The sequence below is a fragment of the Chlamydotis macqueenii genome, chromosome 5, assembly GCF_036417535.1.
Source record: "Chlamydotis macqueenii isolate bChlMac1 chromosome 5, bChlMac1.mat, whole genome shotgun sequence".
Classification (NCBI taxonomy): Eukaryota; Metazoa; Chordata; class Aves; order Otidiformes; family Otididae; genus Chlamydotis; species Chlamydotis macqueenii.
In genome coordinates, this window is record NC_141560.1 from 11,552,393 (window position 1) to 11,565,016 (window position 12,624).

The window sequence follows — 12,624 nt, forward strand, 5'->3', positions numbered from 1 at the left end:
TCAAATAGCTGCGCTGTACTTCACAAGACAGTTGAGTGCAGGCCTAGCTGGCCAGCAAGACTTTTGGCACTCTTCAAACTTATACTCAACTTTTTCCTTAACCACTTTCAGTTTGCAGAAAGTTAGGAGGAAGACACAGGGTCAAAAACATGTTCTTTATCCCTAGGCTCCAGGGGTCAAACAAGGGACAGACAGACTTTCCATTCAACACCACAACTTCGCCAGTCTTTCTTATAAACTGCTAAAAGGAAGGGGGAAAATTCTGTGTGAAAAATGGCAGATCTTTCACCAACTTCAACACGAGCTAGAAGAAAAGTACCTTCTTCCCATTCTTTAAAATATATAATAAAATTAGGAAGGGGTGGAGAAAACTGGGAAGAGTAGGAGAGAGGTATACATTCCTCCAAACTTAAGCATTTTTATCAAGTACTGGCTAGCTGGGTGCTCTCCTGGCAACAGTCAACTACTCAACTGCTACCAGCTTTTGAGACCAGTAAAATTCTGTGAAGAACAGTTGGTCAGAACTTAAAACACCTCAGACAGGAAATTTGGTGGTATTCTTCACAACTGTGAAGAATATACCTAGATTATATAGGTATATCCTATCCCTAATGTCAACATTATCCATTATATTTGTTTTCTACAGCTCTCCTCAGCCTTTGCTACACAGGGAAGGATGGCCCTAGATGTGGCTATGGTGCTAACATATGAACTGGTTAACTCCAATTCCATTGCATGCTCCAGTCAGGCTTTCATTCAGGAAAGTAAGAGAAAACCTGTTATTTCTCTGACTGTTTTCACTCAGAATATGGAGATATCAGTGCTTCTCAAGATGAGTTCTGTAAATACTGGGAAGAGCACAAGGATATCAGTAGGGAAGACTATTAGTCCAAGACAATGGCCTATCACTGTTTCATCTTTGCTCAGAAAAAAAAATGACTTTCTCCCTGAGACTTTGTAGAAAAAACAGTATTCCAGATAATCCTGAAGTACAGTTTAGAGTGAAATGTAAAAAGAGAACAGCCCAAGAGAGATGGACTTTGTAGTTTGACACTAAACAAGCCTCTTCTGCAAGCATATGTTGTTTGGCCACAGGAGTTAACAACTGGTTTAAGATGAAGGCTATGCAAATATAACACGTATTTAACCAGAAATTAGGATCTTCCTTTTACATTCTAAGTATAAGTACTGTATGAATTAAGCATAGGAAAAAAAACCCAACATACTTACAGATGCTCCATAACCAAAGATCTGTACTCACCTTTCATCAAGAATTACACTAGGATACTACTGTTTTTAAATTAGGCATTACAATTTTTTGGAAATGTGAAGACAAGGGACATACACCATAGGAAGACATTTCATATACCTGTTCTCCTTGCCATTTTGTATCACTGAATGCCTATCAGCAGTCGTTCTCTCACTACAAACATATGTGTTGCGCCGTGTCATTGCTCCGGGGGCAGTATTATTCTACAATTAAAAAACATAGGCTTGTTATTTCCCACAAAAGGCTTTTCTGGGGTTAAGTCTACATATCGTTGAAGGTGTTTTACTTCATGCTAGTTCTACACAGTTATAAAACATACAAAAATTAAGTAAGTTAATATACGAACACCTTCCAGTATTTTCAAGGAATAATGCAATCAGAAAAAAATAATTCTAACAAGTTGTGTATTTCATGTTGATTGCTCAAAATTAATATTGCCTAAAATTTTCTATTACCAATGTTCTGAATTACAAATTCTCAGTACGTATAGCATTCACCCACATCTGGATAGTTTATGTCTTTATAGCCTATTTTTTAAATACTTTACCACTTGTAGACTGTAGAATTTTCCTTTAAGTTAAAATCATACCCTTAAACAAGACAGGAAAAGCAAAAACTTAAGAAACAAATGGTAAAATTCAGTGGGAAGGTAAACATGGACTTTAAAATATTAAAATACTATCAAACACTAGACATGTTTCAAAAACAGGGAAGAATAAGTCAAATTAAAGAGAAATTGCAGAGAATTTTAATAATACATTTAAAAATATAAATTTAAATACAAGCATAATACACTGAGGACAAGAGAATCAGGGGAACTTAAACTACAGACCTTATTTTAGAGGGGAGAAAAGAAATAGAATTACTTTGCCTCTGTCTTTACAGAGAAAGAGGGTGGAGATATGCCCAAGTTGGCGGTCAATTTTCCAGGAACGACTGAGAAGCTAGGTAATTCACAGATAACAGAATTATGAAAAGTTAGATGCAATTACTGCGGGAAAAGCATGGTGGTCCAGGTAAACATGCACCCCCAGGTTGTAGAGGACGTGAAAGCCAGCAAGCCTTGTATTTTTTTCTCCCCACCCCAAAAACGTAACACAGGAAACTGCATATGGTTGGAAAGTGGAAAAAACACCTCTAAAAAATGTTCTTTAAAGAAAAGGATCACAGGGCAAAGCAGGAAGCAAGATAGGCTATTAACTTTAAACATCACTGCTGGGGAAAGTCTTGGAGGAGGCCAGCTGAGGGAACGACTGGTCAGCACCTGGAGAAGCATGTGTTGAGTAAGGATGGCCACTACGAATCAGGCAGGGGACTTCATGCTCAACTAACCTTTTGGAGTTCTTTGAAGAATTACTGCTATGATAGACAAGGGAAATTCAGCGGATTTTAAAAACAGCATTAAGAAAAGGTTTCACATAAATGGTCACAGTAGAGAATCATGGGAAGAAGGATTAAAAAAAAAGGAAAGACTAGTTCAAGCACAAAAGGAGAGTAGCCAAACCTTTTTTTGCTTCCAAATCTGAAATAAAATTGTTAAAGTGGAATATTCTCAATAAGCAGCAAAACCTCCTCCAATGCCTCAAGGCATCATATTGGTTATATAGGGAGTCTCAAGCAGGGCAATCCCCGAGCTGCAGATTTAACAACAAAGCCATCTTGTCTGTTTAAAAGACTGCTGACCTGTTACGTATCTTTATGTGAATGTACAAATAAAAATGAGAAAGTGAACTGTGAAATCTCCTGGTGTTAAAAGGTACAAAGAGTATGAAGAGTATTTTAGATTAGCAGAACTATTAATCATAAGATGTATGTAGTTGTCTCAAGGGTTCTCAAGTACTCTTCACTGGATATTCCTTAGGGATAGGCACGTGCCAAGCATCAGCAGAACTCTCCCTGACCCTTTCCTTGTACTCCTTACACATTTCTCTTCTTAAGATCTGTCTATTTACAAAATACACTGATTCTTCTACTTTCCTCTGGATATTTGCCATTGTGCAAACTCCTCTCTCTTTACTAAACCTGGTAGTAATGGCAGCTGTACACCTAAGGTGAAGTTTTGTTTATATGATCACGAAGCCACGCTTTGCAAGACACTTGATGGAGCCCTTGCAAACCAATGGTACATTGAACTATTAAACATTAATATTAGCAAATCATTTTGTTCTGCATTCTTGAACATATTAGAAAATGAAGCATCTAGAATATCCAACAGTATTTTTGTGGTGGGAAATATGCACAATAATGGGTGGCTTCCTTCTTTCCACCTGCTCCCTTAGAATATTAAATATTTGTCTCCCTTGGGAAGACACCACATACTGTGGTGATGCACATCTAGAAAGTCAAGACAGCAATCTCTGTGCTGGATCAAACTTTAACGACTCTGTGTTTTCAGGGAGTGTAACAGGTTTTAGTGTTCATATCTGAAATCAGAGGACTCTAAAGATGTACTTTCCCAGCTCTTTTTCGGGAATATCATGACAGAAGGATCCGTATATATTTTTTCCTGTTTGGTTCAGATTTTGGAGGTTGCCAAAGGAGATTTTCAAAGCATTTCAAGCTTTCAAATCTCAGACTTAGTATTGAAGCCTTTACACTTTCTAGGGTATGATCTCCTCTCACAATTCAGCAAGAAGTTCTTCAGCTACGAGTGTTTTGTTCAACCCATATACAGACTATTAATCTCTGGACATGACTAAGTTGCACAGGTGCACAGCACAGTTAGCCTGAAACTGGTGTCAGCAGCACCACGCTCCCAGATAGAGTGACAGCCCCTAGGGTTAGGGTTAGCTGCGCAAGTTCATCCTCATGGCATCATCTGCTTTCTTTTCAGGAGGTGTTGACACTGCAAAAGCAAGCTGAGACTTCTGAGCATATGCACAAGGTCCAATCACAGCACAAAGGATGAATCTGTGGTACAGATACAGTCCTTACTACAAGCACTGAGGAAAAATCCAAAGCTGTGAGTAATAAACAAGGAGTTTTATCAAAACAAGGAATTACTACTTGATGCTAACTATGCAACTCCTGTAGCAGGTTTTCATTACTGATTTGGTATTTGTCCAATGAACCTGAAGATTTTTGATGTGCACTTGTTCAGCTTGCAGAACTATTTAGTTTGCAAGAATTTAAACGCTCTGTCAACTTTAGAAGTACAGCTTGGAGCCCCTTACTCCAACCTCAGACTTAGCTGTCTGCTCTACAAGCACAACTCTTATCCTTAAGTGCATGCTTGTGAACTTTGCCGTTTAATAATAGCAGCACACAACTGGCTAAGAGTTTCCAGAGAAGACCAGTTCTACTACTTTTGCTGTATCTGTCAAAGTAATAATTGTTTTTAAACAGTATTTTTCTGTCTCTTCAGTGACTTTCTCATCATACTACTGATTTTAGGACTTAAGTGCTTGATGAGAACACAAACTCTTTCCACTTCAAACTTTTTTTCAACTTCGGGACAGTATGGTAACTCCAATACATTTATTTATTTATTTATTACTTCTAGATGTATTGGGGGCAGGAGGGGGTGTGTGTAGAAAAAATACAGTTTGACATGAAGAGCTATAAACAGAGACAGTTTTAAACACTAATTAATTGAGTGACATTACAAGTCTTGATTCCATGTTCACCATTTGTATCACTGCTTGTAAAAGATCAGTTGGATCAGCTGCACACCGAATCAGAAGAGAGAAGTATCTTATGGTTACAAGTTCAAGTTTTATTTCAGCTACAGTAGCAGAAAACGTGAAATGAGACTACTGGAATAAATCCTCAGGATTTGGGAGTGGTGTAAAACAGCAGATCAAAATACTAAAGATACTAAACATAAAATATGTTGTAACTGTGATGCAAAGCTCTTGAATGAGGCACCACACAACACCGAGTGAAGTCCAATGCAAGACAAAACCGATTTGATTATCCTACCATTTTGAGACTCAGTAGCTGAGAACTGTCTTGCAAGAACAAACAAAATCTGAATGGTTTCTGGACTGATCAAAAACCAAGATGGGAAAGGGCAGGGGACTGCAAAAATCAGAAAAGAGTCTCCCAAAATCATGGGCTTTTGTTCACATTTATTAATAACAGTCGCTGCAGTAGAAGATGTGTCTTTCCAAGGAGTCTCTTTGAAATCCTCCAGTCAAGTCGCTATCAGCCACTGAGCTAACTGACAATACAGAGCCAATAAAGTAAAACCAATCTTATTTTACTTCCTTTGCTTCAGATGGTCAAGAAGGTGTGAGCTCAGGAAGTTCTGTTCACATTTGTTGGAAGTAATGATGCTGAGTATGTGACCAACTACAACAGCTTTGCAGGATAAGTTTAAAAAAAAAAAAAAGAAAAAAAAAGTAACTCCATTGCAAGCTGAATAAAGGACTGGGAAATTACTCCTTCTGAAAAGAAGGGAATTTTTAAATACAAAATTCCAAAGTTTTAGAAATTAAATGTTACAAGATTCAAGAGTATTATTTGAAATGGTAGATGTCCCATCCCTGGAAACGTTCAAGGGCAGGTTGAACGAGGCTCTGAGCAACCTGATCTGGTTGGAGATGTCCCTGCTCTGTGCAGGGGGGTTGGACTGGATGGCCTTTGAAGGTCCCTTCCAACCCAAACCATTCTATGATTCTATTCCATGAAAACAGATTTCCAACTTTGCCTCAGAGGGAGGCACCACAGAGTATACAAGTTAAAGTTAAACCAGATGAAGGATGTTTTTTGGCTCAATGCCTACTGCTCAACCCTGTAAATTCACTAGTTATGCACCTTAGAATTTTTTTTTGTTGTTGATGGAGTTTAGGCGTGGGTGAGGGAAGCCCACAAGGACAAAAGCCAGGCACACTGGTTTTAAACACAGGTTGAAATACAGCTTTGAACAGTTTTTAGAGCTACATTTCTGGACACAGCCTTTGAGTTCAGTTTTCTAATTCTTTTTTTTAATTTTTTTTTTTTTAATACCCAAATTGATGTCTGTTCACTAACAGCTGCTAGTGCTAATTACTAATATCTACTAACTACTTCAGGAATAGTAACGGGTAACTTGAGTAGCTGACCAACGCCAGGGGTCATGGGGAAAGACAAGAGTATGAGATACTGGTATCAACTCCTGATGAATGAAAAGTAAAACCAACACCACTGATAAATCACAGGCTTAACGCTTTTTTACTCCTCAAAAATATTCAATGGTTTTGATAAATAAGCTTTTCTACTTACACTAGGAACAGCCGAACTTTTCTTACGTTCAGGAATATCAGCCTTATTGGGATTGCTGGCATTTCCAAGCATTGGACTGGCTGGTGCAATTCCTCTTCCTGCAACAGCACTACTGCTGGATTTTCTTGACTGAATTCCTTCCTCTTTGAGGTCACTGTCTGTAGCACTAGTCTGGCTTCTTTTGGGATATGCCACTACTGAGGGGATAGATGGTCCAGCTTAAAAAACAAACAAGAGGAAGAGAAAAAGGATTTTTCTTAAACTGGGAATCAGAGTTGCAAAAAAAGTAATTATTCAAATGACTGAAATATGCATGTCTCAGAAGACAGCAAAATATTGTGAAAACTAGAACACCTCCCAAATGTTTCTTTTTTTTTTTAAAAAAAAAAAAACAAACATTTTTAAGAGTGAGGGGGCAAGGGAGGCAGGAAATAACAACACACAGACACGACACCCTGAAGCAAGGCCCCCCCATTTTACAATAAAATCTCACGGGTTTGATTTTCAAGTCAACTCTAGTAAGGCTTTCCCTTGTATCACAATTCAAAGACATGCAACTCTTCTGTTTACCTTGCTAAGGACAGGAAGGTCATAACAACAGAAAATTATTTGAATTAATTAGACAAAGATATAACTTGCTTTCCAAGAAAGAATTACAAATTTCATGGAGTCTTCTGGTGTTCCACTACCGGCACTCGTTTGGCTGTGTATCATCTTTAGAGTCATCTTAAGGACATTTAACAAGCAACTGACTCTCATTCAAATCTGAGGATCCTTCACAAGCACAAAGCTGCCACATGCTGTTTAAGTTATTTTCTGATACAATTGGGCTCCTGAGACAGGTACCTGGTGACACAACCCCGGACCACCAGTGGCACTAACAGCTGGCAGACTGTGCTCCCGGAACAGCCCAGAAGCAGTGGCTGTTTGCCACCAGCCTCCTTGGGTGTGCCAGGAACACCTGAGAGTGTGGCAGCCCCTTCAACAGTCCCAAGCTCCCTCTTGAATAGGTTCTTGGACACTGGGAAAAGCCTGTGGGGAGGTCAGGATTGGGTTTTTTGCCGTCTCAAATACACCTCCTCAGAAGAAGATACATCAAATTTGTAGTTGATGTTTTAATAACAATTAATCAAAAAGTGTATGTATACACACACATACATATAAAAATGCATATAAATGTATATATTAAAAATATATATTTTAAAGTGTCACAAAACACTGTGACTGTCATCCCAGGAGACTCCCCAGGGAAAGCAACCTCTGAATGCACTTGAGGAATTTAAAAGTACACCTAAATAGAGACTCCGTCCGTGAGTTAATGTCTGGGCAGGAAGATGTTTAAGATACTTAGAAAACCCTCAGCTACTATCCTGCACACTCATTAAGCTGAAGAGTTTTAACTTTGTCTGAGTCACTGATCTTTAGAAATTTAATTCCTGCAGGACACTCCTGACACTACCCTCAGGAAACAGGAAACAAGAAATATTGGCAAACTGACATTTCTTCAAGTTTTAGACACAAGCTGACCTACTAGTGTCAAAAGAAAACAAAAGCTGAACAGACATACAAGAGCATGGGGGAGGAGTGCTGTGCTTTTCATGAAAATGGAGGTTGCAACCTTCTCTTCAATTTGTGTAACAAGACCTTCCCAGCACGGTCAGGAATGCAATGGACAACACAAGGTAGAATAAGAAAAGCTTCCTCTAGAAGCTGTTTTTGAAAGCTTTATAACAAAATCAATTTTTAAAAAAATAATTAGTTATTCAATAAATTATTTAACCATGATGCTGTGAGCTACACTGTTGTCATCCTCCTTACCTTTGGGGGATGGAGAGAAATTTAGAAACCAGACGGAACTGCAAATCATTATTTTCTGCAACACTGAAAATGAGAATTGCTCACCATGATCACTGTACCGCCGCTGCTTCTGGCTAGAAGATATGCTTCTCTGAACTTTGTGATGAGGAGATTGTCCAGTGCTATTATTAAGATCACTACTTGGCCTAACCTTGGCAAGTGAAAGATTGCTGCTGGAGCTTGAATCACTTGCATCCAACTACAACACAAATGAGAATATTAAAACAAGGACTTAGGATAAAACAAATTAAACATCCACCACACTATGCAAGCAGTAACAGGGAGGCAGAAAGAAGATGGCTCTGGTACACAGGAACTTTTGTGACAGCAATGAAGCTGCTTAGAGGCCCTAACTTCTCTTAGATTCTCATGCAACTGTCTTAGGTGAAAGCTCAGCGGAATCTGCAGCTCCTCAAAGGACAGTCAGATAAAGGAAATTCATCTCTACTTTCATTTCAGTACTTTCTCCTCAGAGTTCTCTAAGATTTTAACAGGAAGAGAGGATACATTTAGTAGAAGTCACCACACCAACTCTTCCAGCAGAGAATCCAAGAGCAGCTTACAGATGCTAAGCCCTCTCAGCATCATATGGAAAGGTAATCTACTAAGGCAAGAACGTTTTTAGGTTGATTGGTCCTGCTGCTTGGTTCTCTTAAAATACTTTCAGCTGGCACATTCACACTTGAGCTCCTAGACTAGACAGGACAGTAACTGGCATACAAAGTCATTTAGAGGAGTAACTGCTGAGCAAGTAGGGTAGTTTTGGGGAGCCCAAAGGCAAGAGTTTACTGACTCAGATCAGGGTGAAAACAAACACAGCATCATTTGGACAGTTGACACTGACAATTAGAATAATGTGATTTTAAGTGTAACAGACTTTTGTGCAGGAATGCACTGCCTATAGTTACGGACTTAATTTTTAATTCTAACTTTACTAAGGACACTTTTTGCTTCCTTTTTTCTTTGCAATTGTAAGAATGGTACTCACCTCTGATGATTTCCTTCCTAGCAGTAAGTATGTAGCTGTGATTTCATCATACTTCATTTTACTAAGGGATTCTTGAATTTCTTCTTGAGAATATCCCATTCCTACCATAATATCTAAAAACAAACACATACTCTATAAGGAACAGAAACACTCTGACATCTAGGCTGGCTGGGTATTTAAGTTCAAAAGAAGGAACTGAACATTTAAAGAATTAAACAAAACAATTAAGTGTGAGAACATAAGCCTGACGAAATATCATTATTAGTTACTTCTTCCAAATGGCAAACAAATACAGAGTGGTAGAGTAAAAAAAAAAAAAAAACAAAACACCCACATTCATCAATCAGAATCATATTCTGAAAAATACTTGATTACCTATTCTTTTCTGGTCCGAGATGTCTAGTTCTGGTTCAACAAAAGGTTTAAGTTCATCCTCCTCATGCCCTGCATTGATCCACCTGTCCTTCATGATTTGCTATAAAAGAAAGGGTTTTGTTAGCACTTAGCAGCAAAGAAAACTATCTGTTGAAAGAATTTCTCCCTCTCCCTCCATCTACCAAACACCAAGGCCTTTTCTCATTTTTGTTTTCCAGAACAGGCCTCAGCACTTACTCAGTTTTGTTTTGCTCCAGTGAGGAGAATCAGAATCAGCTATGCACAGCGAGCCAAGCTGCTTCCCAATCAGTTGTATTCTAGAACACAGCTGAAAGCTAAAAGCCCGTAACACAGACCAGGAGCAGTGTGACTACTCTGACAAGTCTGGCAGGTCCAGGCTCGACTACAAAATCCATGGAAGCAAGTACTGTTTTGGCCTTTCTCCTCCATTATGATACCAAAATGCAGGCAAAAGGCAACTGCACGATAAACTAGCAGTCAAAACGTCCAGTTCACATTTTAAAATGTGGAAAACGTCCTGGTGGATCATCCATTCATGCAGGAATACAAAAGGTAACCATCAGAAAAGTTATACAACACATGCAGTGTAGTCTTACAACCATTTTGAAAGTAACTGTGAAGTCAGGTGTCTTATAACCCCAGCAAGCAAAATCTTAAAAAAACCCAAAACAACAACAAACATATGCTTTACCCCACACTCCCCCCCACTTTGCCCCAGAACCCGCTCAAATAAACTGTTCAGGAGCAGTATGACAATAATAAGTTGCAGCTCAAAACTACAGTTTGCAAGATACATCTAGCTTTCCGGATGCATCTTGTATGTGGCATTACCTCTAGAGTGCCTCTTTTTGTTGGGTTTAGCACCAGGAAACGTTTGAGGAGGTTTTCACAGTCTGTGGACATGTAGAAAGGAATCCTGTATTTTCCCCTTAGCACTCTTTCTCTAAGTTCCTTGGTAACAGAAGAAGAACAGAAGAGGATAGTAAGCTGTAAGCAAGAAATCACTTAAAAAATTTGGTAAATATGCCCAACATGTTATACAAAAACGCACCTTTAAGTTCTGTCCATCAAAAGGAAGAGATCCACTCACAAGGGTATAAAGAATAACACCTAAACTCCAAACATCTACTTCAGGTCCATCGTATTTTTTCCCTTGAAAGAGTTCTGGAGCAGCATATGGCGGGCTGCCACAAAAGGTGTCCAGTTTATTTCCAACTGTAAACTCATTACTAAAACCAAAATCAGCTATTTTAATGTTCATATCTGCATCTAGCAATAGATTTTCAGCCTGGAAGAGAAAAAAAAAGGTTGGTAAGATTAACTTAAAAATACTTGATTTAAAATGCTATTGTCTGTTTTCACTCATTCTTAAAATGCAAAAATCATTCCCTTCACTGCAAGGTCTTTAGGTATACTTTAGTCTATCATTCACATACCCCCCGTTTTGAAAAATCTCTGTAAAATGGCTTCAGGCTACAGGAGCTATTATGCTACCTGAAAAATGTGTTATTACCATAGATCTGTTTTCTCCATGGAAATGTATCCTAAGCTATTGTAACTTACATTGTTGATCTATTAAGATGAAAATCAAGTATCGTTTCACTATCCATACTTTATGTGGCATTCTTGCAAAAGTTTGGGAATACATATAAGCTTCAAAAAAAAGTGTGGGATTCTTTTGTTGTTGTTGGGGGGTTCTGGGGGTTGTGTGTGTGTGTTTGTTTTTTAAGTTACAAACCTATGATAAGTTGAATATTGAACAAGTTATGTGGCAACACTATTAATATAAAAGGCGCAGTTTAAATGAGGGATATACCACCTCACGCCAAGCTACAAAGAAGCCATGCTTTGGTTTCATCATCACAACTGGTAATGCATCCTGTTAAAGACCAAAACTTGTTATGCATCTATCAAACTAGCTTTTTGTTTTTTAAAGACCTCTCAGCTAACACTGACCTGCATCAGATTTGAAGGCTACTTTGAAGAGGCTATCTTTCAGTAGCCATTAGATTTCTACATTTAAGTCTTACAAATTATCTTCCTTTTATTTGAAATGGTTTTATACTGAAAGCATTCCCCAAAATTTGCTATAACACATGTAAAAAAAATTCTTAAATAAATCAGAAAGCTTAATATACACTACATTTTATTGGCACAATAAAGATCACACCCACAGGTACAGAAGCTGACATACGCACTTCACACACTTTTTCCTACTCACCTTGAGATCTCTATGAACAATATGCTTTTGATGGCAATACTGCACTGCAGATACTATCTAGATAGAAAACAAGCCCAATTATATAAGTGACATCTCTAAGAAACATGAGTTCTAATCAAAAAGTTCAACATTTATCACTAAAGCTGACATGTACTTACCCACTCAGAGGTACATAACCAACTACTACAGTGACCAGCGTTATCTGGGGGAAAGCTGTTAAATAACTTAGGTGTTTGCTATTTGATCTATTTGGTTTCTACTATACTTGCAAGAGGATTTTGTTTTTCCTGTGTGGCTAATTATAGACCAGTAGAAGCAATGACTTTCAAAAGGTTACTGAAGTATTTCCATTCCAATACTGTATACAGCTTTCCCTCTAGACTGAAGTTTTCCAGTCCTGCTCCAAAGGTGGTATTTCTTGTCACAGCATGGAGAGAAAAGGGTAAGAAATGAGCTTAGCTACTGGAGAAACTACTGGGAAACAGCTTGCTTGTTTGTCTACTGTGCATCTGACAGAGGTCTGCTGCCTAAGTGCACCCAGTTTATTGTATATTGTATGCTGTACGAGTGTAGCAAGCTCAATGGAAAAAACTCTCTATGTCTCTCAGGAGTAATTTCTTCCATCATCACTTTCAAATATCATTAAGCTTTTCCTGCTTTATATAGCAAACTATATAAGCTATTTAC

General features: G+C 38.3%; 1 protein-coding gene across 17 annotated transcripts in view; it reads right to left on the reverse strand.

The window, feature by feature from the left end:
* Positions 1-12,624, reverse strand: part of MARK3 (microtubule affinity regulating kinase 3) — a 65,931-nt gene that overhangs the window by 17,008 nt on the left and 36,299 nt on the right. For all 17 annotated transcript variants that reach the window (XM_086749152.1, XM_086749149.1, XM_086749148.1 and 14 more), the window contains 8 exons: positions 11,938-11,994; positions 10,768-11,004; positions 10,548-10,667; positions 9,696-9,795; positions 9,321-9,433; positions 8,378-8,531; positions 6,476-6,693; positions 1,370-1,473 (listed from right to left, as the gene is read on the reverse strand). In XM_086749152.1, coding sequence (XP_086605278.1) covers positions 1,370-1,473; positions 6,476-6,693; positions 8,378-8,531; positions 9,321-9,433; positions 9,696-9,795; positions 10,548-10,667; positions 10,768-11,004; positions 11,938-11,994 — 1,103 coding nt within the window. The remainder of the gene's footprint in view (positions 1-1,369; positions 1,474-6,475; positions 6,694-8,377; positions 8,532-9,320; positions 9,434-9,695; positions 9,796-10,547; positions 10,668-10,767; positions 11,005-11,937; positions 11,995-12,624) is intronic.